This window comes from Tursiops truncatus, chromosome 2, assembly GCF_011762595.2.
Source record: "Tursiops truncatus isolate mTurTru1 chromosome 2, mTurTru1.mat.Y, whole genome shotgun sequence".
Lineage (NCBI taxonomy): Eukaryota > Metazoa > Chordata > Mammalia > Artiodactyla > Delphinidae > Tursiops > Tursiops truncatus.
In genome coordinates, this window is record NC_047035.1 from 97,277,294 (window position 1) to 97,304,155 (window position 26,862).

Sequence of the window (26,862 nt, forward strand, 5' to 3'; positions counted from 1 at the left end):
AAAAATGCTGTCTCTGGCCCTTCAAATCTTTATATATATATATAAAATACTCAAGACCACATGACATGAACTAATTGGAAGATGGCATGAAGAGGTCCACAATTCAGTCTCAAGCACGGTAGAGTGCACAGTAAGTTGAGCGGAAGGAAAACTAATGAGAGCTGAAATACAGTTTCCCTGGGAAAACAGGGCTTATTCAGCCTAAAAAGGTGAAGTTAGAAAAGTATTGTAAGCCACGGGAATAGCAGGAACAAAGGGAAAGGAAAAGCTGAGCGTGACGTGAAGAGCAGGGAGAAACAATCCTCTGGCAAAAAAGCAAAAAAAAGGAAAAGAAAAGGAAAAAAAAAATCTGTTCTGGGAGAAGTAGTGGGGAATGTTAGGAGAGTGAGGATGGGTCCAGATCTTGAAGAGCTCTGCTTCCCAGGCTGAGAAGTTTATACTTAATCTTTTGAACAGTTTAAGAAACAGTGAATATTTGGAGATTTTGAATCACGGTACTGATATGACAGATGTAGGGATGTAGGGCAATGACCTACACACCCCTATGCCTGACGGCCCTAAGGATAAGCCTGGCTTCATGGGTTGGATGATGGCAGAGGTTTCAGCTGCCTGTTTATTTGACAAGGGCTTACTCTTTGCCTCACTTGCACAATTTACTAGCCACTTTAAGAGATGTAGTCATGAAGAAGCACAATCTCTGACCTCAAAAACCTATAATGAGATGGCCAAACCTATAAACAACTATGAAAAAGTCAAATGCTATAATCAGGGTATCTCAGAGGTTGAAAAAGGCCTAGTGTATATCTATATCTCTCTATCTTCTATATAGATATATAGAGAGAGAGATAGGTAGAGAGAGATATATATAGATCATGTTAAAAAATAAAGACATGCCAAAACTCAGTGAAGCTGTATAATATTTAAGACATATTAATTTGCTAGGGCTGCCATAAATAAAATACCACAGAATGGTGGCCTAAACAGTAAAAATTAATTTTCTCACAGTTCTGGAAACTGTAAATCCAAGATCAAGGTGTCAGCAGGTTTGTTGTCTTCTGAGGGCTCTCAGGGCTTCTTGCAGATGATTATCTTCTTACTGTGTCCTCACACAGTCTTTCCTCTGTGTACCTGCAACCCTGGTGTTTCTATGTGTGTCTAAATTTTCTCTTCTTATAAAGACACCAGTCATATTGGATTAGGGCTCACACTAATGGCCGTATTTTAACTAACTCACTTTTTGAAAGGCCCTGTCTCCAAATACAGTCATATTCTGAGATATTAGGAGTTAGGGTTTCAACATATAAATTTTGAGGGACAAAATTCAGCCCCTAAAAGATGTATACATTTAACATGCCACTGCTTTCAACCACAGACGCCAACACAAGAGTAGATTACTTCATTTGCGTTCTCACAAAAAGTCTAAATTTGAGACCCTTTATGAATGGGAGGCTTGAGCCTGACCCTGTCATTGGCTCTGGCTCTTAGAAAAGTTTAAGCCTGGTTCACTGACAGGTGGATTAGGAAAGGGCTTCTTGTAGGAGGCAGCATCTTTATTAACTGTAGTAGGGTAGTTTTGCTGAGGTAACAAGGAAACCAAGAAACTGTATGATTTAACACAACAAAGATTTACTTCCTGCCCACCCAACATCAGATACCAGTTGGGCAACCCTATGGGGGAGCCTTTGTCAAAAATAAACAAAGCCAGATACTAGTTAAAGTTGTAAGGACAGATTTTAATTAGCAATAAATGAGTGCAATGGGGAAGAGTCCAGACTGAACGAGAGTCAATTTTGATTTGTACAGATGTCACTGGCTGTTTTAGAGGCAGAGTGTAGGAACAGGGAGGGCACAAGCAGGGGCTCGAAAAGCACAAGCAGGGGCTCTCTCTGTCTTTCTGTCTATACTGTCCCCACTGCTGAAGCCCAACAGTCCACCAAAAAGAAAATCATGACCTAAGTTCACACACTCAGAAATCCTACCTTCCAGGCCTTCCTAGGTACCCCTTCCATCAACTGGTTCTCTCTGAAGAGCTATCTCCACCCTGCTGTGCATTAGGTAGGACAATGGTTCTCAAACTTCAGCTTGCACCACTACCACCTGGAGGCTTGTTAAAACATAAATTGCTGGGACTCAACCCCAGAATTGCTGCCTCAGTAGATCTGGGACTGGATCGGGGCATTTAGATTTCCAACAAGTTCCCAGGTGATGGTTATGATACTGTTGGAGACATGCCTGAAGTAGACATGTCTTAACTAACTACAGATGACCCTTGAACAACGTGGGTTTGAACTATGGGGGTCCACAGTTTTTAAATAGTGAATACTACAGTCCTACATGATCTGTGGTTGGTTGAATTCGGAGATATGGAAGAACTACAGATATGGAAGGCTGACTATAAGTTATAAGTAGATTTTCCACTGTGCGGAAGGTCAGCGCCCCTAACCCCCTGGTTGTTTAAGGTTCAACTGTACTCACTAGTATTAATTAAAGAACTAATATATAGTAGTGATTTTACTTTGTTGAATAAATTAGAATGAAATCGAGGTTGCCCCTGAATTGTACATGAACACTTTCATTCCAGTGTACTTTGTATACTCACAAAGAAATGGATGTTGTTATAGCCAGTGTACTCACAACTCTTATGGGCACAAGGCTTTAAACTACATCCTACGTGGCTGAGCCCTTTTCCTTAAATGCAACCTGTCCGGACTTGCTAACCACTGGCATTTGTAGGCTAGTGGATGCGAGATTGTGGGATCAGTTTCCTCCCAGCAGGAATTCAAGGGACTAGGTTTTTCCTAAAAGTAGAGGCAAGAATTAGACCAGGGGAAGACCTTAAGAATAATCAGAAATGGATGTCTGGATTCCCCTGCCCAAACTAAATCTTGAACAAGTGATAGTCTGAGTTGCAACAAGCTCCTAAAGTCAGGCTTCTGTTGGTTTTTGTTCTTGCCATATAGTGAAATGATTCCTGCAGGTAACACTATCATAAGAACCTGTAAATTGAGAGTAGTATTCATATGTATGTGTAAATCAGCACTCATTAGGGAAGTCCCAAAGTAATTTTCAACATTACATCTAAAATAAGTTTTGGACAGGTGCATTTGGAAGATACTTCAGTCTGATCCACCACCTGTTTTCCTAGATTTATTGGTCTACTGCTTGATAAGATGTTATATTTTCCAAAGCCAGTCTTCCATTTAAATTGATGCATATTATCACTTTACCTTGTACTTCCACAAACTATGGATTTTCTGTTATCCCTAATTTCAGGTTTCAGGTTTTCATTGTGATTTTTAAAGTCTATAAAACGAGTTCATAGTCACATTTGGTGAATTCAGCTTTGTAAATTAAACATCTCTCCTTTAGTTTAACTCCTTGGACTGTCTCCCCAAGTTGATTTTGAGCCGCAAAGAAAATTCAGACGAATAGGTTATACAAAAAATAAAATCTTTTTTGTCTTTGCTTTTCTATGGAAAGAGATGGTCTGTATCTACTGCTCTTGTTGCTTTCTCTCTTCTAAGAAAATCATGTCCACATTGGACTTAACGATAATTCAAGCTCTGTAAGTAACAGCAGTAGGGTGCAAACTCATCAATATCTCTTTAAGTAGTTGAAATAAAATGTAACAAAGTTTGTTCATTTTCCCTTATTTTGCATAATTAATGGGAGCAGAGGGCATCCTTAGGCTCAGAGAGAGTTATTAGTTGGAGAAGGAGAATTTAGAATTAAGATGAAAAAGACAGAAAGAGGGGAAGGATTAGGCAATATTTTTAGCAAATATTGCACCAATAAATAACTTACTAATTAAAGGTAAATGTATTGAGATAGTGTGATGCAACAAAAGCTGAAGTTTAGGTCTTAAGAGGTGGTCTTTGTTATTAGTAAGGCTCCTTATCATAGAAAATTACTGAAAATATTCATTGCTAAGTGACATATATGGGAATGTTCTGACACCCCTCTCATAATGAGGTATTTAGGAACAAGGCAGAAAGTTGAAAAAATAACCATCACAAGGAATTTTGTCATGGTAGGGGTGCGTGTGTGTGTGTGTGTGTGTTTGTGAGGGGCGGAGGGGTGAGGATGGGAACTAGAAACCATGAGAGATGATGAAAGCATGAAGTGTCATTCATTCAGGAAAAGAAAAATCATTAGGGGGCATTAGGTAATAAGTATCCAAGCATAGAGGAGGTTACCACCAAACAGTATACCTTCTGAGTATTTAGATAAGTTAGAAATAAAGAATTTTGTGATGGAGCTGGTTGTATTAAAATGGAATGGATGCATGTGGAATATCTTCCAAATGTACTCAGAAATATTACAAATTGTCATCTAAATGTAATAGTTAAATTGAGATCCTTCTTTTGGCAAGGGTGTAGATTTAATCACTACTTATGGCCATTGTTCAGCTGAAAATGACATTAGAAAAGTTTTCCCAGTTAACATAACCTGGATTGTGTGTGGGGGGGGGGTGGGTGTGTGTGTAGATAGATACATATATCTGTATATACATACATATAGGTCTTTATTTACCTGGATACATTTCACAATTTTTTTTCCTAGACCATCAATAAAGTTCTGCTTCAGTATGCTGCAATTGTATCAAGTGATTTCAGTTCATACTGTGATAAGGAAAATGTGGTAAGTAAAAATGTCTCTACTTTCAAGTATTCCTCAGTTGAGAACCACTTCTTCAAACTAGTAAGTAAGCAAAGGAAGTTGTTTTCTTTCTGTTCTCATACAGGATGATAGAAAATAGGGATCTCAAGAAATTGTTTGAAAATTTCCTAGTAGTCCTGAACTGGTACAAAATAGAATTCAAAGGAAGGTTGAGAGCATCTCAATGCCAGCCAGCTTGTGGTTTTCCATGATGATAGGGAATAAGGCTCATATAAACAGCTGAAAACCCTCATCATTGTAAACACTGGAGCTGGGACCTAGGAGTTAAAAAGTTGTTTATTGTTAATACCAACTAGTGTAGTTTTGGCACCAATACCAAAATGAGTATAATTTAGCCTTTCAGTTTTCAAATAAATTGAAAAGGATGGTTAATGTAAGGAGTGATGCTAATTTATACTCTGAATTATTAACTTAGCCTTTTATTTTTTGGATGATTGAGAAAACACTGATAAAATCTAAGCCAGTATTGCAGCTTAATAAAAGGAATAAAGACAAGTAAGATAAACTAATTTAGAATATAATCAGTGTTATTTTATGGTAGAGGGTAAAATCTTTCTATTCACCATGTATAATTTTAGGAGAAATCTGTCAGCAACATAGGATTTTTTTTTTAAAGACTGAAAAAAATATTTTTAAAGTCAGTACTAGGGCTTCCCTGGTGGCACAGTGGTTGAGAGTCCGCCTGCCGAAGCAGGGGACACAGGTTCGTGCCCCGGTCCGAGAAGATCCCACATGCCGCGGAGCGGCTGGGCCCGTGAGCCATGGCCACTGAGCCTGCGCGTCCGGAGCCTGTGCTCCACAACGGGAGAGGCCACGGCAGTGAGAGGCCCACATACCACAAAAAAAAAAAAAAAAAATCAGTACTAGATTTTTCAAGACAAAAATCAGGGTGTTTTTTTCTCCCTCAAAAAATCAGTTCCCACTATCAGGCAAGTCTTAAAGAGAATTCTTGCTGAAACCTCCTTGACCTCTTGCTGAGAGCTCATTAAGATAAGTCAGTCCTAATGGTTCTTGAGGGTCCCAAAAGATGCTTCTTTTCCTTAAAGGAAAATGCTACCTAGAAATTTTACTGAAACTCCCAGGTATCTCAGCAGTGATTTCTAATTGCCATTGATTATAAATACTCTAATAGGCAAGATAGAGTATTTATTTATTGAAAGCATATAGCTACAATTAAATTTATAATACACTTGAAAAGTATTGTATTGAAAATCAAAACAGTGACAGATAATTTCAGAAAAGATTCTGATTTACTAGGACGGCCAAACTGAAGATTTTGAAAGGTGGCTGTGAATTATCAAGGCTAATTCCTGTCATTCAGAAAGGAAAAGTAGCCTTAAAAGGCCCTTGCAGACTTTATAGTATATTTTATTTTTTAAAGGAGAGAAATTATAAATCAGCATTTATTGTATTCTTCTCTGTATTTTTCCTTTATATTTTATACTTTTCAAAATCAAATTTTAAAAAAGTCATTGAAATATTATAGCACAGGAACTTACTTTTCCTTCCTCAATGCTTTTCTTTCCTAATTACTGATATCTTGACCAGTCTTAGACTCTCATTCAAATGCCAAGTATCATTTTAGCTTTTCCATGAAAGGATATCAGTTAGCTGCTTAGTTTAAGCTTTCAGCTGAGATAAATTGAAGAAGTGCTTTTATACATTTGTGTGTGTACATATCACTGCTGTTACAGATTTCTTTAAATATCAAGAACATTGAAACATTATTATTTTTTATTTTCTCTGTATATATATGACAATATTCCTATTTCATCTGCAAATTGCACTAGAAACTTTTAAAGAGAGACATCTTCTAAGAGATGACCATAACACTTGCTTTCCCAGGGGTCAGAATTATAGACGACAGTTAAACAGCATATCTGTGACAGAATTTTTTTTCTTCTGTGACATTTTAAATTTGGAATGGGTCACAAGTTTTCAATCCATTCTTCCACACTCCACATTATAGCAAAGCAACATTATCTAAATCAGAAATGCTTGATTTATTTTTTAAATCTTTTTCAACTCAAAAACATAATTTGGTGGAATCTAAAAAAATACAACAAACTAGTGAATATAACCAAAACGAAGCTGACTCACAGGTATAGAAAACAAACTAGTGGTTATGAGTGGGGAGAGGGAAGGGAGAAGGGGCAATATAGGGGTGGGGAATTAAGAGTTACAAACTATTATGTATAAAATAAGCTACAGGATATATTGTACAACATGGGGAATGTAGCTAATATTTTATAATAACTATAATAGAGTATAACCTTTTAAAATTGGGAATCACTATACTGTACACCTGTAACTTACATTGTCCATCAACTGTACTTTGGTAAAAAAAAATATATTTGGGTCATGTAGAAATGGCCATAGTCTGAACAAATCTAACTTTTATATTCATTGTACTTTAGGTTCCTAACTTTGTTCCAGGTTTAGAGCAAATGAAATACATTTTGACATTTTCAGGGGAAAAGCCAAAATATACAAAGATTAAAAATTAACTTCAAACATATGTTATTTTTATCTAACTAAACTCACCAACAACTGATGCTTCTAAATTCAGTTAATGTTCCCTTTACTATGGGTATTTTTAGCTGTCTTTGCTTGTTTTTCATTTACCACTGAAGTCTTTAAAGTAAAAGTTGTTCCCCGATTAGGTTTAAGGTAGAGTTGTGTAATTCAATTCTCAGTACTGTTTTGATAAATTGATTCAATAAAATTGAAATTTGAACATGTCAAGGTCAGGGGAAGCTTAATCAAAGAGGAAAGTCTCATGTTTATTTTTATCTCCGTCTGGATAACTGCATCTCTTTTTTTATATGTAGCCTTACCCAGGTCAGTGGCAATCTATGCCAAGTGAGCCCAAGTGTCTTTGTTCATTTGGCTTCTTAGTAGCTCTTTGCCATCGGAAATTATTATATTAAGAAGGCTTGGAGGTTGGTTTAATTTGTAAAGCTGGAACTAAAGTACTATTACATGTGTCAAAAGAGATAAGCTTGAATGCTAATATCAAATAATCATAAAAGAGACTACCCAGCTAACTTAGACCCATGAAAAGCAGGGTGATAACACCTTTACCCATGTAGTCTTCCTGCTTCTCCTTGAGCCATGCTCTTCCTTAGTTCTTTCCCCTCTGCAATGAAAAAGAAAAAACCCCAACGGCCCTATACCCTAATGGAAAAAGCTCTGTTGGTTCAGTTTGTTGACATTGGGTCAAGATGCGGAAACCCTGAAAATCTGATCATACGTGCCACGGAAAGGATCAGGCCTGGATCCAGTGACTCTCCATCACAGCTGGCAATCTGAATCATTTGTAGAACATTGTGGTTCAGCTTACTGAACAAAATCTATAGGAGATAAATCTCTGTGTTAAAAAAAAGAAAATATTTAAGTGCCTGGAATTAAGAGTAGCAGTTCTAAATTCTTTTCGTAAATTGAAGTTAGGATGTGGTCACTTTAAGAGTCAAATAGAAAGTTTTTCAAAGGTCAGTAATATGGTTAAAACAATAATAAAATCTTTCCACTGATGAGCACTAACACCTCTCTGATGTCCTGGAAGTCCTTTGCAGGCCTCTCTCTGACTCATTATTGGCTCATTTCCCAGCACCTTGGAAGGCATATCCATTTTCCTTTCTTTCACTCTTTTCTTCCATTGATATGCTGGCTCTTCAGAATCAGTATGTAGCAAATATTAAATTATTCCATAACTATTCTGAATTCCATTATAAATTAATTTCTACTATTCTGAGGACACATCTAGTCCTGTCAGAAAGCTTTACATCTTAATGTGATTGTTATATTTCTGCCTCCTTGGAAACAAGTCAAGGAACATTTTTAAAGCATGTATTATGTGTGAGGCTCCGTGCAGTACTCTGTAAGAAAAAGCAGAAAAAGACACAGAGGCACATACAGTGCATTTAAGGTCAGCTGGCAAGACAGTCAAAAGCAACTCAAACGTGAAGTTAAATAAAACAAATGTCAAGTGAGTGAGTGACAAAAAAGATACAATCTCAAGTGAGTGACAAAAAAGATACAATCTGGGAAAACAAAGGCCCTAACCTGAATGATGGACATGACTGAAATAGGTGAAGAAGTTCTAGTGAAGGGCCTACATGCTAAGCCAAGCCAGAGTCTGGAAAGCACAGGTGTTGGGGAGGTGGGAAGCAAGCCTCTTGTAGTTGAGAGTTCATCATAATACAGTAGAGGGAGAGGAGAAGACAAGCATGGTTTGGAGCTGTATAACTAAGGACCTTGAATACCAAGGGGTGGCCTTTATCGATAGCCAGAATTTATTAAAGGTTTTTTGGGGTTTTTTTTTTTTTTTGCATTTCTGAAATTCAAATGGTGTTTTAGCTTTTGAAACAGTGAAATAATAGAATAGTTTAAACTAGTTTGTTTTTCTTAAAGTAAATCTTTAAAAAAGTAAACTGAATTTGGTTAATTTTGAAGTACAAAATGCCACAATGCTAAGAATAAAATAACTTCTAGTAATAGGTCTCCAATGGTTTATTGTCTAAGTATATTATTAAATTTCATTCCCCAAAGTGGTCATATTTTCTCTCTTCTATTCTTAACTGTTAAAAAGTATAATCTTAAAGTAGCATAATTATTCTATTTGCCAAATAGAATTGAACTTAGGTGATAGTTGTATACTATCACATTGAAGGTAAACTCATTCAATAATTTAATGTATTTTTTGTTTCGTTTGCTTTATTTAAAGCCCTGTATATTGATGAACAATATTCAACAACTGCGGGTTCAGCTGGAAAAAATGTTTGAATCCATGGGAGGAAAAGAGGTGGGTATGTTTTTATGCCTGCATTTGCCAAATATCTCAGAGGTCATTAGCAGCGTATCTCTTTGCTACGGAGAGTGACATAATCAAGTTTTTACATGGCTTAGCTAAAGAACAGGAAATGCTAACAATCTAAAATACCATTAACAGCTAAGGTGATCATTACTCCGCAACAGAATACTTCAGTAAATACATCGGAAGTGTGAATAGGAGGAGGGAGATGGTCAATACCCTTTTGTAATGTGTATATATAGTCATATATACACTATTAAATATATTTTTGTATATGCTGACGATATGTAAAGTTTCACAGCTGCAGATGTCTTTTACCATACTGCACAATGTCAACTTGATATCAGTTTTCTTCTGCAGTGTGCTTTGTGGCACTACTGGTTCTTGGTGTATCGCTGGTTTATTTTTCACATCTCAAAAATCTGTCACAACTGTGTTGTGTAGTGGCTGTAATGTGTTGTGTCTTTGTCTAACATCTCTGACCTGCAATTCCATGAGCAGAAGAAGGAAGGAGAAAGATTCTTTTATGAAGTTTGTGATAGTACGCGTCTTATGACTGTTTCCCCTCCAAACTCAAAGACGATTGCACTTCCTACTTGTTCTCATTTGCTTGTTTGGATCAGGCAGACTGTGAAATACTAACGGGGCACCTGCCTTGAGCTGCCGCAGTATTTCACAAACCGACATGAGCATCTGGGGAATTGAGGACTGGAGACAGTGCTGCAAGGGAAGGTCATGCAGCTGTCATTCTCCCACCGCCACCCGCTCCGTAAAAGAATCCCAAGGGTGGCTAGGATGAAGGGATATTTCTGTTTAAGGTTTTATTTACACTGTTCCTAATTATTGTGATAAGTACGCAAGACATATGTAAAGCTAGGTTCGATTTCAAAGCCAAGATCCCATTCATTTCTAAATTGATAAGGCTGAAAATGCTTCTTTTAAGATGGGACCTCTTCACACATGATGTTTCTTTTAACCCAAGAGACATTTATACATTTTTCCCCTGATGTCTTCTTTATTATTCTCAAGTCTCAGTCTTTTGAAAAATAAACTTGCTATTTAGCATCCTACAAATGAGAAGCACCAGGATACATGGGTGAAGGTGCAAAACATATACTCTCTATAGGTCCATTAGGGAAAGAATTTATGCTAGGAAGCAAAAATACAGTGGGGGTATGGTAACCATATTTTTAGAACCGAACAAATATCAGGGCATAATCTGACATGGTCTGGCAATGACACAAAAACTTGAAATTAGGACTATCTTGGTAGTTCCAGAATATGTGGTGGCTAGGGAATGAAAGATTTCAAATGCAAAAGTATTCTACTAATAGTCAACGCAAAGTATCAGTCTAAGGAGAAGGGGCACTCTAGATATCAAGATTCCCTTTGAGGGAATCATTTCATGCTTCTTCCTGCCCTCACCTCCTTCCTCAAATATTTGATAAATGCCTAGGCTTGCAGGGACAGACACTCAGGAGAGAAAGTTAAGTAAGACAGAGTTTAGTGGGAGAGATAGATTCATAGGAGAACAGTTAAAAGAGAGGGCTGTATAGACAGTAAGAGTGCACAGCAGAGTTAGTACAGAAACTAGAGCCACTGACTGCCTGGGGTGAGTGACATCTGGGGTCAGATTTGTAAAAGGAGGTGATAAGTAAATTGTCTTTTAAAGGAAAAGTAGAAGTGAGCCTTGAGGACAGAAAACTGCAAAGATATTTTGCCTTCTAGCTATCTCTTCCAGAAGTCATTCATATTACCACAGCTCAATAGTGTAAAGTATCTCAGTGGTGTAAATAACTTTGACAGCCAAGTTGTTCAGGTACACTTTCTAATACAGTTTCTAATTTAAAATAAATTTATTAACCTTGACTTTTGAATGCTTGAAATATTATCTTTTTTCTTATTTCTCTTTGTTTCTCTTTTTGCTTTTAATAACTCTAAAATACAAAAAAAAGGCGCAAGTTACTTTTGATGTTTGATGTCATATTCCTTACAGAACTAAGCTAAGTTTTAAACATTTGTGAAAAAAATTAGGTAGCTGTTTACCTTTCCAAGGTAGCCAATAATTTGTAAAATACGCTATTGGTAATTTAGGCAATAAATTCTCAATGCCAAATTATTATTTCTTACAAACTTTAGGGAGTTTGTAGGAGTAAGGAAATTTTTCTCAATTTGGACACATAAAGAAATGCAGAAGAACTCAAGAATTGGTAAATTTGCTGGCCAAATAGATTGTTTTATAATTAGATGGGTATGCTATTTATGCCCTTTATTACAAAAGGCCTGCAATTTGCATATTGGCCTCAAAATTACTCTTCCTATTTTAATGGTTTAATCCTATAATTTGGATCAGATAAATGTCAAATACCTAACTGAAACAAGAGCTTTTCTGGTGTTTTTTTTTTTTTTCCTGTTTATATGACAAGGCATTCTGTCTGTACCTGCTTAGAAACTCATGCTTCTCTCAGGAAATGAAAACTGTCATCCAATATTTAAATTGCTGTATTTTGACAGTTTCAGATTTTCAAGTAATAACCAATTATTTGATAGAAAATTTCCATTCACAAAATACCTAAGGTAGACTAAAATGATTCATAAGAAAAGAGCATAATTTCGTCCAACTGACCTACCTAACCGTTTCTGTATGACTTTAAAGTCATTGTCTTAACAGGCGAACAAACTAACTCAATCTGCGTATCAAACTAATATGGAAACAAAATACATACTTTAAATAAGAAGCAACCCAATTTCCTGAAGAAAACCCTACTGTCAGAGCCATTCCTTGGAGGTGGCAGATATGTGGGTGGAGAACAACCACCTATCACGGTTTAGCACGGAGTGGGGCATGAAGAAAATTCTATGGGAGGTCTTCTCTCATTTTCTGTTCCCAAACATTTTTATCCAAGCGAAGTTGGTCTAAAATTGGTATTAGGATAATAGCAAGAACATGTGATAAAAAAACATTCAGCTTACAAGGTTCCCTAGGATTGGGGTGGGCAGTTCACATATGTTTTCTTGGTTAAGGGTTGGGGAGATATGGTTTATTAGGCTAATTATGTTTAAATGCACATCAGTGTCAGGGCTGTTTAAAGACAGGTAATATCTAATTGTTTTTCTGAATCACTGCCTTGCAACTGGTTATAGGTGAATGGAACTCTCAAAGTATGAGACTTAGGGATATTGTAAGTTTCCAACTGCTAGAGAAGTCTGCATCTGTTAAGGTGGCCTGTGCATGTGCAGGTAATCTCTTACGACAGAGACAGAAAAAAATTAGTCCAGAAGAATCACATTGGCTCTGATAAAGGAGCAGAAACTAACCAATCCTGAAATCACCTAGATTTGAGTGAAAATTGACATTAAGGATTGGTTTGACATAACCAGTAAAGTATCAGATGTCAAATGCAATCTTTGGTTTCTGCTCCAATGTTTTTAATCAAGTTAGCATAACATAGAGCTACCCAGATGCTGAGGTGTGTAAATAATACTTCTTCCTAATAGTTTCTTAGTATTAGAAAATGTTCCTAGAGGGTTATAAGATTTATGACCAGTGTATTCTATTAGGGACACTTTTTGGTCCTGGGTTGCCTCCCAGGAGTTTAAACTGATTTGGGTCATATATGTATTTGGTGTTCTTAGGTTCTCTTGTTTATACCAAGTCCTCCTTTAACTTTCTCTACTCCCCAAAGTTGTCTTCATCCTGTGCCCCTCTCTTCAACAATATAGTTCAGCTTGGGCAAGAACTATAGGTACTAATGGTAGGAAATTGAATTTCTGAAGACTCAAAGGAAGATTGGCTTAAATTTCAGAGAATATTCTAGGTTTCCCTTTACATGAATTTCTATCAGCTAGATACACTACATCTATTATAAGTTATTCTATTTTGACAACTAGTTTGCAAAAATTAAATTAACAAACAGGATAAAATTTTCTAAATGCTGGTGAAGTTTGTGTTCATCCTTTAATTTTAAAAAAATACTCCCACATTAATAGTTTGATGTTTTATTTGTGTTCATTTATATTATGTTATTTTCTAATATTGATTGATATTATTTTAGCACTGAAATCAGTTAAAAAGAATAATTGGCTTTTACATTGTAAGAGTAAGCATAAAATGTCCTCTTGATTTAATTATTTTTCTTTTGCCCCCTCCCCCCAAAAGAAAAAATTTTAAATAAATAAATAAAATGGGAAACTTTGAATCTTGAACTTTGAGTTACCAGTTGGCATCCAGGAAGAAAAGTTAGCCCTCTCACCTCCAGAGAAACACACTGGAGCAACAGGATAATTGTTTATTACTTTTAATTCCATACTTGGAAAAATAAGGCACAACACAACATGCAAAAATTAATTTTTAGCCATTTTTAAAGTTTTCAATGGGCCTATTTATTTACAGGGATATTAAAAATGAAAATATATTTTCAAGCAACACATATGTTCAACTAATGTGTAACCAGTTTTCTAAGTTATGAAGTTATCAAGTTCTGTAGGATATTTTGTCATACTTTGCATCCCACTGCTGTAACCAACAAAGGCTTTGCTCTCTAGCTCTTTTTTGTATGCATGCTATGCATTTCAATCAATTTTTTCAAATGTAAGAACTCTTCAGGTTTCATTAGAATTATCTAAATTTTGCATTTGATTTCAAAGGTTAAAAAAAGGAAAGGAAAGAAAACAGTATATGTATGCTATATTGTTTGAAGTTTACCTTGTAATAAGCAAAATGTTCTAAGAGATAAAAGGCATGCTCTCTCAGAACTCCAAAGTAATATTGTTTATGGTCTCTTTGCAGCTAGATCCTGAAGCTAGTACTATTCTAAAAGAACTTCAGGTTAAACTCAGTGGAGTTCTGGATGAGCTCAGTGTCACTTACGGTGAAAGGTAAGTGGCCTAAGTAATTACTATCCAAATGTATTAGGTTTCATTTAATGATAATCATGCCTTCAACACTGTCTCTCTCCTCTGACTGTCTAAGTCTGTTTAACCTCAAGACTCAATCTAAGCATCACCTCCTCTGGAAAATCTTCCATGACCCTGCGATTTTATAGTGATGTCTTGCTGCTTGCTCCCCAGAACTCCTGCTCCCCAGTATCCTGCAGTTGAGTAGCACTTACAACACTATGCTCTGAGTTCTGGTTAACTTTCCTCTTTCCCTCTCTTTATTGTATGTTTCTTAACATCTCATTCTTATTTGCAATTCTAGTGTTTAGAGCTTAGCGATTGGCTGTTGAAAGAATGGAGGGAGGAGGGACGGCAGAGATAAAATCCTCACATATATAACAAGTATGAGTTGTGTTCATGCCATACACATCAGTGTGGTTTCACTTCGAAAGAACTGAACTCTTAACCCCATAACTGAATTAAGTCAGGATGATTTGTTTTAGGCTTTAGAAATGTTAATGCAATTAGCTCATGGGAAACTACTGACATATCTATGTTTTGTCTTTTTTTTTTTTTAATTAACTTTTCTTGCCTATGGTGTGTTTCTAAAGAATGAGAAGTTCATCCTAGATAAACTTCATTTTGGATCTATAGGAAAAAGCTGTCATCTCATCAGCAAATGTTAAAATAGATTAGAATTTATCCCTTATCGGTCATATCATTTGCAAATATTTTCTCCCATTCAGTAGGTTGTCTTTTCATTTTGTTGATGGTTTCCTCTGCTGTGCAAAAGTTTTTAAGTTTAATGAGGTCCCATTTGTTTATTTTTGCTTTTATTTCCTTTACTTCAGGAGACAGATCCAAAAATATTGCTGTGATTTATGTCAAAGAGTGTTCTGCCTATGTTTTCCTCTAAGAGTTTTATAGTATCCAGTCTTATATTTAGGTCTTTAATCCACTTTGAGTTTATTTTTGTATATGGTGTTAAGAGAATGTTCTAATTTCATTCTTTTACATGTAGCTGTCCAGTTTTCCCAGCACCACTTATTGAAGAGACTCTCTTTTCTCCATTGTGTACTCTTGCCTCCTTTGTCATAAACTAATTGACCATAAGTGCATGGGTTTATTTCTGGGCTTTCTGTCCTTTTCCATTGATTTATGTGTCTGTTTTCATGCCAGTACCATACTGTATTGATTACTGTAGCTTTGTAATATAGTCTGTAGCATAGTCTGAAGTCAGGGAGCATGATTCCTCCAGCTCTGCTCTTTCTCAAGATTGCTTTGGCTATTTTTCCATAAAAATTTAAAAAATTTTTGTTTCAGTTGTGTGAAAAATGCCATTGATAATTTGATAGGGTTTGCATTGAATCTGAAGATTGCCTTGGATAGTATGGTCATTTTAACAGTATTGATCCTTCCAATCCAAGAACACAGTATCTTTCCACTTGTTTGTGTGGTCTTTGATTTCTTTCAGCATCTTATAGTTTTTGTAGTACAGGTCTTTTGCCTCCTTATGTAGGTTTATTCCTATGTGGGGGTTTTTGTTTTGTTTTGTTTTTGTTTTTAATGCAATGGTAAATCAAACACATTTTTGATGAGGTTCATTAATTTCATACAGAATTTGCTTTAAATATTAGTTCAATAAATGTTGACTTATTATTTGAAGCTATGTCTTCAGTTCTCAAATAAGACTGAAATTTACTCTTATGGAGAGGGCTAGTTATCTCTTTGAATCTCAGTCATCACTTATTAGTGTGTTTTGGAAAGTTACATGCTTAACACACATTCATTGATTAGTTTTGCCACTCTTAAATCCGAAAGACTAAAACAAAAAAGACACTGAAAGTATTATATTTTTTCTCAAATGTAGAAATGAGGCAAAGTAAAGAAAAATCCTATGCTTGGACTTCTCTTCAGTATCAGAGGTGTGTTCATTATTTTCATGGAACCCCCTCTCAAAGTTTAAGTGCTGGGCCAGATGCAGTCTTGATGTATTGAGCTTTTAGGGTCGTAGCTCTGCCTTCTGCTTTGTGTTGTTAGCTGACCTGGATGATCCTGCATACTTGGCCTAAATGTTAATAAGTAATTTGAAGTTTCTGCTTACAAGGAGTTGGAGAGGCAGACATTGTCCCAGAGATTTGGGGGCTCGTTGGCTCTGACTTGGGGTGACACTTAGAGGCTTACCTCTCTTCTAGTTGTAAGTTGATATGTGATTAGCAGAAGGACTGTTGCCTTCAGCTACAAAGGCAAAAACAGAGATTATTTAGCAAAGTTAAGGGAGATAAAAGGGGTCAGGAATAGCTAGAGGTGTTCAGAACCTTACGGGAAATAAGATGATTAAACAGAATAGAAACTATAATTAAATAAAAAAAGGATATTCAAATTATTTTCTGTAATGTATCCAAATCATCCCCTGAACAAGTACTTTTTATTCTGTTTTGTTTAAGATTGGGGAATATTCAGGTTACAAAGGCTGAAATATATATTATGATTGGAAAAACTTAGCAAACTTCAGTTATGAAATAAGGAGAGATGCCTTTAGGAGGGCACTTGAAGTACTTTAGTCATATGAAGTCAGCTATTTTAACCTAGATATTGAAACTCCTCGTTACCCTGTTTGTATTTCTTCATTGTTTTTTAAATATAGCTCTAAGAGAGCTAGGATTATTGAAGTAAACAGCCCACATGTCATGCTCTCCTTATAAAAAGAATAATTATTATATCTTTGTTGCCATAGATTTATTTCGCATACTGCCAACCAGGTCTGCATCACACACTCAGGGTAGGTGGGAAGTCCATAATGATCAGTGTGATCATGCTGTGAAGTCAAACTGGATAATTTCATGCTGGACTTTATGCTGTGAAGTCAAACTGAATCCACCCTTCTTACAGTCTAAATTAGTGATCTAGAGTTTTAAAGTTAAGTGCATAATTAATTGCCCCAAATCCATTTCATCTACTGTTATTAAAACCTGCAATTAAATTATTCTACCCTATGTAGCTGGTAGGGTGATTTTTCAGGAAAGCCAGGACAGAGGCAAAGCAAACATCTGAAGCCCGGGTCCCCAGGTTCCTGATAACATGCAAAGGGCACCCACCTGGGAACTGAGACTCAGCAACAGGACTTCAATGATATCTTAAGGATGTTCTTAACGTTTTCAAAACCTGTGCCACTTAGGTTTCTGCTTACACGCATTTTGCAGCTTGGTTTTTTTGATTTATTACATTTCTTTTAATGATATCTTTGATGCCAGTGGCTGGCTGGATTAAGTAGATTAAAAATTTAGGAATATTTCATAGGATTTCTTCTGTGTGTTTGGCATCTTGAGTGCTCACAGACTCTGTCATTATTACCTGGTACTGCTGATTAATAAAAACTTTTCAACTATAAAATGGATAGAAAAAAAGACTCTTTAGGTGAATTTACCAAAAATTGATAGAGACAAAAGATTTTCGGGTCAAATGCAGGTGTTGACTCACCCTGGATTCATGCTAAGGTAGAAGGTCATTCTCTTTTATTCTCTGGTAATCCTTCCTCCATATGCCTCATCTCCCCACACAGAGCTGGCTTCTGGTGGGTGTTTACCATATGGGTCTGTTGTAACAACCTGTTTGTACATTTTTGGATCATGAGTATCATACCTTCTGCTCAGTCTATCCTCCAGCCCAGTAAACTGATGCCCAGTAGTAAATCAACTAGGTCAAGTTTTCCAACATTATTTACCTTTCCTTTCTCTTGCCCCAAGTATCTACCACCACTACCCTTCACTAAAGACACCCACCACCATCACCCCCTTCTCACATCTGAAGCCTGGGTGTTCTTCACTACCCCCAATGCCACCCTTACCCCCAACCACTACCTGACAAAAGTCCAAAGGCAGGTCCAGCCAGAAAAAAGCCAAGTGGTTAGGCATTCAGCTTCCTTTGAACCTAAACCTGAAACAGCATATTCCATTGAATGAGATAAATACACAGAGAGCCAAGAAATGAACCACATCCACAGAGGCAAACTGAGATCCAAGGATCAAAGAGCCAAATGCAGAGGGACAAAAATGGTGGTATCACTAGTAAAGAAAGTCACAGAGAAGTCAGGGGCCAAAGATAGAAACAGCCACAACACAATGGTGGAAGTAGAATCAGGCCTTGACTACATGCTCAGAAATACGGACCAATATTTATAAACCTGCTGTATCAGGAGCGAGAAAAACACCCAAGTTGTGATAATTTAAAATATATCAGACTTGAGGATATAGGGAGGGGGAAGGGTAAGCTGTGACAAAGTGAGAGAGTGGCATGGACATATATACACTACCAAACGTAAAATAGAAAGCTAGTAGGAAGCAGCCGCATAGCACAGGGAGATCAGCTCGGTGCTTTGTGACCGCCTGGAGGGGTGGGATAGGGAGGGTGGGAGGGAGGGAGACGCAAGAGGGAAGAGATATGGGAACATATGTATATATATAACTGATTCACTTTGTTATAAAGCAGAAACTAACACACCATTGTAAAGCAATTATACTCCAATAAAGATGTTAATAAATAAATAAATAAATAAATAATAAAATAAAATACATCAAAGATTTCCCATATTAGGTAGCAAAACCAAAAACTAGAAAAATGAAATATTTAACAGACTATAATATTTTTATAATGTAAATTCAAAAATAAAGGGTCAAATATGTGCCATAAGAATAAGGAATTATGGGTTTCCCTGGTGGCGCAGTGGTTGAGAGTCCGCCTGCCGATGCAGGGGACACGGGTTCGTGCCCCGGTCTGGGAAGATCCCACATGCTGCGGAGCGGCCGGGCCGTGAGCCATGGCCGCTGAGCCTGCGCGTCTGGAGCCTGTGCTCCGCAACGGGAGAGGCCACAACAGTGAGAGGCCCCTGTACCGCAAAAAAAAAAAAAAGAATAAGGACTTTTATCTGTTTTGTTCATTGATGTATCCTAGTAACTGAGACTGGCACACAGTATTAATTAAACATTTGTAGAATGCATACATACATTAATAAATATCTATATTATTTCTATTTAATGAATAATGACAGCATTATATAGTGAAACTTCCTAAACTTCTTTATAAAATGTGAGGAATTGTTGCATTTGGATCCTTCTTAAATAACATGAACTGTGTAATCATTGTGTGTGGAGAAAGAGGAATGGGACTGACTTGATTTCAATACTAAAATCAACTCCCTCCTTCTCATCACCATTCCCATGATGTGATCATTTCCCAAATTTTTATTTACCCCCATTATCCTAACTGGCTTTTTTCTTGCCTGCCTGAATGTATATTATAATTACTCCTATTGTTGGAGGTATGAAAGTAACAGACAACATAGAGGAATGGTGGATATGCTGAAGGTCTCCACTATTTAAATCTCTTACTATTTGCTGCTCCCTTGGTAGGAACCACCAAACCTGGTGTAGAGGATGTGAAGAATGAAAACAGTAATTCTAAGACTTACTCTTCACAGTCTTAATCTTTTTTCTAATCTTTCCTTGGGTGCTTGCCTGTGTTGGGTTAACAGTGTACTTAATAATTTAATGTTGGATTGTGTTTATTTGCTATTAACTATCAGTATAATATCAGTTACTGATGTAAGCTTACGCAAGGAGAAATATTTATTACTCATATTAACATTATTGCTTCTATTGGTTGATAGATCAGTCCAGTGTAAAACTAGGGGTTGATTTGCTTATTGTTGATATTAAGATAAAGTTATTGTTGAGCTTGAATGCTTTCCTAATTGGTGGAGTTTTTAAGCCAACTATGGTGTTGTTTATTTACTCTCTAGATAAGGTTGTATCCATTTCTAAAAAGCTATACCTTTTTAGATTAACATTTAAAAATACATTAAAATTTCTAATTTTTTTGTAATTTTAAAGTTAAACTAAGATTTTTTTCTTGGACAGCCAGCTGTCACCAGGCTCATTAGGCTTGTCACCTCTGCTTATAAACCTTCTCACTATTTTGCTACATAGATGAGTTTGTTCTACAAACTGTTCATAAGTAGCTCATCTGGTTTCGGGGTATTTAGCTAAGTTCTCTTTGTTAAATGTTTACTAGTTAAATCATTATGCAAAACGTAAAAGGGGTAAACTTTGCTTTTTATTACTTGTAATGCTTCTTTCATCATTCCCTTATGGTGCTTTCTCTATAGCGCCAAAGGTTGTTTTAAATTTCTATCTCCTGTACTTTAAATGCTGAGTGAACGATTGATTTAATTTGCTTGTGTTAGTAAAATTTGTGGAGGTTTCGGCTAGAGTTGTTCAAAGTATTCATAGATTATGAAATCCCCTAGGTGTAAACGAGGTGCTTTTATTTAAGCTATGCTTTGATTGATCCAAGCACACTTTCCAGTATGCTTACCCTGACAACTTGTCTCCTCTCATAAACTTGGTGTTTGTTAATAGGTTATAGGAAGTTGTTATAATACTTGAGGATGGTGATGGGTGATGTGTGCGTCCTTCATGGCCTTGTTCAACTAAGCACTCTATTCTTAATTTACTACTAACTCCTCCTTTGGTTTTTAGTTTTCATAAAAACTTTCGTGTGTGAGAAGTACATTCTCGAAACAGAAAATGCAGCCCATTTCTTCCTATCCCATAGGTTACACCTTGACCTAACTTTTTATGTATAGTATTTATGCTTACTTTTATCCCTTTTTAGGGTTTGCTGAAGATGGCGGTATATAGACTGAATTAGCAGAGCTTGGTGAGGTTTATCGGGGTTTACTGATTATAGAACAGGCTCCTCTAGAGGGGTGTGAAACATTGCCAAGTCCTTTGAGTTTTAAGCTGCTGCCAGTAGTACTCTGGTGAATAACTTTATTATAATTAGGGTTTAAGGCTAAGCATAGCGAGGTATCTAATTCCAGTTTGGGTCTTAGCTGTCGTGTAATCAGGAAATACTAAGGTCACTTTCATAGTTTATTTTAGCTATGGCTTTTTAGGGTTTAGTTAGAATTTAACTTTATTTTTTATTACTCTTTAACAGGCTTTACGCCGGTTTTCTATTTATTTGGGTTAATCATATGAGCAAGATGGCTGGCACGAAGTTTACCAACCCTAGATAATGTAACTTAGTCGAACTTCCATTTAAGGCTGAATTTTTATCACTGCTCTTTCCCATAGGGGTGTGGTTAAGGTGTTATGAGCTACTACCATTAGTGTGCTTGATACCTGCTCCATTTAACAGTAATGATTTAGACAGCATTCTCACTGGGGTGCGGATGCTTGCATGTGTAATTTTATTAAAAACTAATAGAAAGGCTGGGAACAAACCTATGGAGTTAGTAAACTCATCTAGGCATTTTCAGTGCCTTGCTTTAGAATTTAAGCTACATTAACAAGTTGTGTTTATATAATGATGTAACATGTATATAGTTATCCTGTATAATTTATGTTAGATTTAGTATTAAAATTTTAATGAAATGGCTGATAGATCTAGGGAGATGTCTGTCTGTATAAGTGGTATATGTCTAAGTAAGTCATTGGTACGATTAGGGTTTATTTTCTAGGTCTGTCTTACTTTGAGCACTGAAATGTTCACGCTGTCAGATAGATTAATTAAATTCTATGTATTTATATATTCCTGTCTTGTTTTGGGGGGTTGGTGGGGCATTATAGGCATGTAGAGCATAGGGTTTAAGTGGGGGAGGTCATGGGGTGTTGTTAAACAGGTCATTTATCTGTTCAACACGTTTAATAGGGGTGGGTGGAAGGAGGATGGTCCATTGATACATTCAGCCAATATTTCTTGAGGAACTCATGGTGTGGTATATAACACTGAAAAAAACAGTCCTGCCCTCATGGAGCTTATATTCTATTTGGAGCAACAGACGACAAACAAATACATAAAAACTATGTAATGTGTCAAATAATGGAGAATGCAATAAAGAACTGTAAGGAAATGGAGAATGATAGGAATTTCGTTTCAGGTGGAGTATTTATGAAAGACGTTTCTGAGGAGGTGACATTTGGCTTATGCCTGTAATAAGTGAGGGACTAACAGACCCATGAGAAATTGCATGGAGGAGGGAACATAACAGTGGCCATGAGATAAGAGTGTACTCAGAGAATTCTAAGGACACCAGGGAGACTACTGTGGTGGGACTGCAATGAAGCAGAGGGAATAGTGGCAAGAAATGACATCAGGGAAGTTTCCAGGGCCAGAATATGTTGGATTTAATTAACTCCATGAAATACATTCTAGGCTTTTTTTTTTTCCCCCCAGTGGATCTGAAAGCCATTGAAGGTTTTTAGCAAGAGAGGAACATGATCTGGTTTCTATTTTAAAAGATACCTGTAGAGGGTTGAACAGAGAGATAATGTAGGAAATTATTACACAAGTTCAGGTGAAAGATGATGGTGGCTTGGTCTGCAGTAGCTTTGTGGAAGTAATAATAGATCCTCAGATTTAATATACTTTATAAAGATTTGCTGACAGATTAGAGGTTGAAAATTTCATTAGATTGGATGAGAAGAATTCATTAGACTTCTAAGTAAAAAGGCTACATAGGCGGTTTAATAATGGTTTGTATTTTAGAGTAGAAGTCATATCTATAGATGTATATTTGGCAATCACCAGTATACAGACGGTAAGAAAATCATGAGACTAGATATGATTGCCAAGGAAGTGATTTTTTTAATTATTTTATTTTATTATTTATGTATGTTTGGCTGCATGGGTCTTCGTTGCTGCACACGGGCTTTCTCTAGTTTCAGCGAGAGGGGGCTACTCTTCATTGCGGTGTGCAGGCTTCTCATTGTGGTGGCTTCTCATGTTGCGGAGCACAGGCTCTAGGCCTGTGGGCTTCTGTAGGTGTGGCACACAGACTCAGTAGTTGTGGCTTGCAGGCTCTAGAGCGTAGGTTCAGTAGTTGTGGCGCACGGGCTTAGTTGCTCCACAGCGTGTGGGATTTTCCCGGACCAGGGCTCGAACCCGTGTCCCCTGCATTGGTGGGCGGATTCTTAACCACTGTGCCACCAGGGGAGCCCCACGGAAGTGATTTTTGATGGAGAAATGGTGTGGTCCAAGGATTGAGCCTAGAGGTGGGATTGCCAATGTAGGGTTGCCAGATAAACTACAGCATATGCCCAATTAAATTTGAACATCATATAAAAATGGACAATCTTTAGTATAAATATGTCCCAAGTATCATATGGGGCATACTTACACTAAAATTATTCACTATCTGAAATTAAAATTACCTAGGCATTCTGTGTTTTAATATGCTAAGTCTGGCAACCTTACTACAATAGTTAGAGGTCAGACAATGGAGAAGGAGCAGCTAGTGAGGTTGGAGGAAAGCTAAAGAGGGTGTGGAGTCCCAGAGGCTAAGTGAAGAAGGTGTACCCAGATGCAAGAGTCACTCACAGTCATTTTTCCAAAAGATGCTCAGAGGGACATCTCAGCTATTACTGTGAGTGATGGGAGCCGAATGATCTCCCACTCAAGTTAATTCGACCTGAAAAGCATCAGTCTTACCTACTTTACATATAAGCGTTCTAAGTAAGCTTTCATTGCAACAAAATTTTTTGCAGCTAAACAGTAAGTTTGAAAACTAATGAACAAGGGCTATCACACCATTGCAAACAGATCAAACTCCCTGGGGTGAATTTAACAGACACAGGCAAAGGAAGGCGTAAATGTTTGTTCTTATTCCAGAATTTATATTCTTTATTTTCAGTTTCCAGCTTATCATTGAAGAGTGCATAAAACAGATGAGTTTTGAACTAAATCAAATGAGAGCAACTGGAAATACCGCATCTAATAAGAACAGTACAGCCATGGATGCAGAGGTTGTATTAAGACCTCTCATGGACTTCTTGGACAAAATGTAAGTGTTCTACCCAGTTTCCTCTTTATTTGCTGCCCTCAATTTGGCTGATATGGATTTGAGAGAAAAAAACATATCTTCCTCTATGTAGGACAGCTTTAAAAGGGCTTCTACAGAAATAGATCAATTCACTAAAAAAGAAAAACTCTTAATTCATTACTAGATGGAATGACTATGTACAGAAAACGAAAAATGGAGAGGAAATAAGTATGGATAACTAAGGAGGTTGCTGCTCTGAGGCATAGAGAGATTTAGGATTTCATGCTTCTCAGATAACATACTGTTCTGCAACTTCTTGGACATGGAGAAAGACTGAGTTGACTCCAGAATATCTGATTTCATGTCAGAAACCTGCTGAAGAAGAGAATAGCACAAATGTGACTACAGTTAATTCAGCTCAGAGGCAAGTAGATTGCTGCCTCACCCCACCTTCTATAACTATTTACTGAGTGTCCACCTGTTTCAAACTCTAATCTAGGCACTGGACAGTGATGATGGAGAGTCAAGGTCCTTGACTCCATGGAGATTCCAGTCCAGTAGTGGTGGGAGTGGGTGGGAACGAAGGTCTTTATGACCAACTAAGACAGTGTTCTGAACCAAAAAGGTTGGTTTATTTTGCTTCTGTTCCATCCCTCCTCTTCGAAGTTCTAATTTTGTAAGTTTGGAGTAGGGTCCAGGCACCTCCATTTTAAAGTGTGTTCACAATTGGCAACCATTGATCTAAGCAGCAAGAGGTATGATTTCTTAAATGGTGATACTTAAAACCAGAACTGAAGGTAGAAAAGCAAAAAATAACTTTGAATGCCTACATGGGACCAGTATTATACCTACTAGTTTACATATATTACCTCATTTAATATTGTTGTGGAAAATTAATTAACGCCAAAGAGACCAAGATAAATAAGAGGGATACAGTACCTTTCCTTAAAGATAAGGATAACAAAGAAGGAATTAGTAAGGAGAACCTCTTCTATATATTTATGACTTCTACCTTAATTCCATTTCCCTTTGCTTATAACCTTACTGCGTAAGTAAGACTAATGTTCTTATCACTTTAGGTTTAGTATTTGGTAGAAAAATTAAGTCTTATTTTCTGTCTGCTATGGGGAAATATCTAGAAGATAGGTGAATAGGTAATTAGGTAGCTTAGCAGGAAGCAGGTAGTCAAGTGGCGTAGAAGAAAAAAGTAGAAGGGAGGAAGAAAAGAGAGAGAAGAGGAAGAAAGAGAGAAAGGCGTCTTCATATCTTTAGTTTCCTAATAGACACTTTTATCACCTCATTTCCTATATAACCCCTTGAAACTTGTGTCATCTTATATGGCTCCTTTCTATGGGCAAGACTTAATTGAATCACAGAAACTACCATTTAGTTGTGAATGTGATGGTGAGCAGAGGGCAGAACAAAGCAATCCTGATCTTCTTAAAACTCCTACTGGAACTCCTATTTGGAATTCCAGGCAGCAGTTTGGAGATACATCATTGATCATTGACAAAACTATTTATTCTTGCATATGCTATAAGCAAAGTTGTGGAACATACAAAAAGTTTGAAGTTATCCTAATACAGTTATCTACTAGTTGAGGGACCTTGAATCCATTTCATCATCTATAAAACAGAGCTAATACATAAAGTGGGTTGGCTCTTCTTTTCAGGATATTTAGATTCTTATTTTCCTCAGTCTTATTTTCTCTTTCTAATTATACTTTATCATATCATCATATATGTAATTTCCTCTAATTCTTAGTAGAAAGAAACAGTATAGAAAAATAGAAAAACATCAATGAGCTTTAAAATATTGTAAAAGATTTTAAAATTTTGGAAAGAGATATTATACGAGGCATGGAGAGTTGTGGAAATTTTCTGGGCTAATACAGAATGTACAGCCATAAAGCCACTTGTTAGAGGACTTTTTTTAAAAAGTTAGATATTAATTCTGTTCTCAAGGAGCTAAGAGTTTAGAAAGAAAAAATAAGAAAAGTAGAATAAATGCAATAAGGTGTAAAGTAATAATCTCCTGTTCAGATGGTCAGTAGAAATTCCACTTGGGTTGGGTCTTCTTTAAAGGCAGTTAGGGTTTAGATGTATGGACATAGGGGATGGGCGTTCCAGGGGGTAGGAAAAGCAGCTGGATATGTTTTCATGAGAATATGATCAACTGTGTGACAGGAAATCATATTAGCAGCTAGTCTACATGGCATTTGAAAATGGTCTGGTTAATTGGTTCTGTGGTCAGCCAAAATAGATAGCACAGGTTCCAAAATTTATGTGTTCAGCTTGCATTATCAAGTTGGTTAACTCTGACTAAATTAAGGAAGCAGTTGCTAGATTTCCCCTCTATTTTTTGTTATTTAAAATGAACGATTAAGGGCCAAAGTAAGTCTTCAAGGTGGTTTTGAGACAATCCCTTTAAAAATTGTTATATTATAAATGTATAGACTCTCTTTGTGCAGCCTCTTCTTTATGTTCCATTTTCTCCATCAAGACCTTACCACTCTATAAAACAAGCTATAAGGGCCATTTCCAGCCAGCAGAAATCCCATGCAGAGCCGCAAACATGTCAACAATTTTATTCCTATTGGTTCAGCTCCAGTTTAAACAGGGTTAGTTAGCATGCCAAGTACATCAGCTGACCATAAAAACAAGATCAA

General features: G+C 36.7%; 1 protein-coding gene across 1 annotated transcript in view; it reads left to right on the top strand.

Annotated features, from left to right (window-relative positions):
• Window positions 1–26,862, top strand: part of UNC13C (unc-13 homolog C) — a 406,907-nt gene that overhangs the window by 312,397 nt on the left and 67,648 nt on the right. The window contains exons 18-21 of the mRNA XM_073801031.1: window positions 4,564–4,641; window positions 9,407–9,484; window positions 14,283–14,371; window positions 24,066–24,215. Coding sequence (XP_073657132.1) covers window positions 4,564–4,641; window positions 9,407–9,484; window positions 14,283–14,371; window positions 24,066–24,215 — 395 coding nt within the window. The remainder of the gene's footprint in view (window positions 1–4,563; window positions 4,642–9,406; window positions 9,485–14,282; window positions 14,372–24,065; window positions 24,216–26,862) is intronic.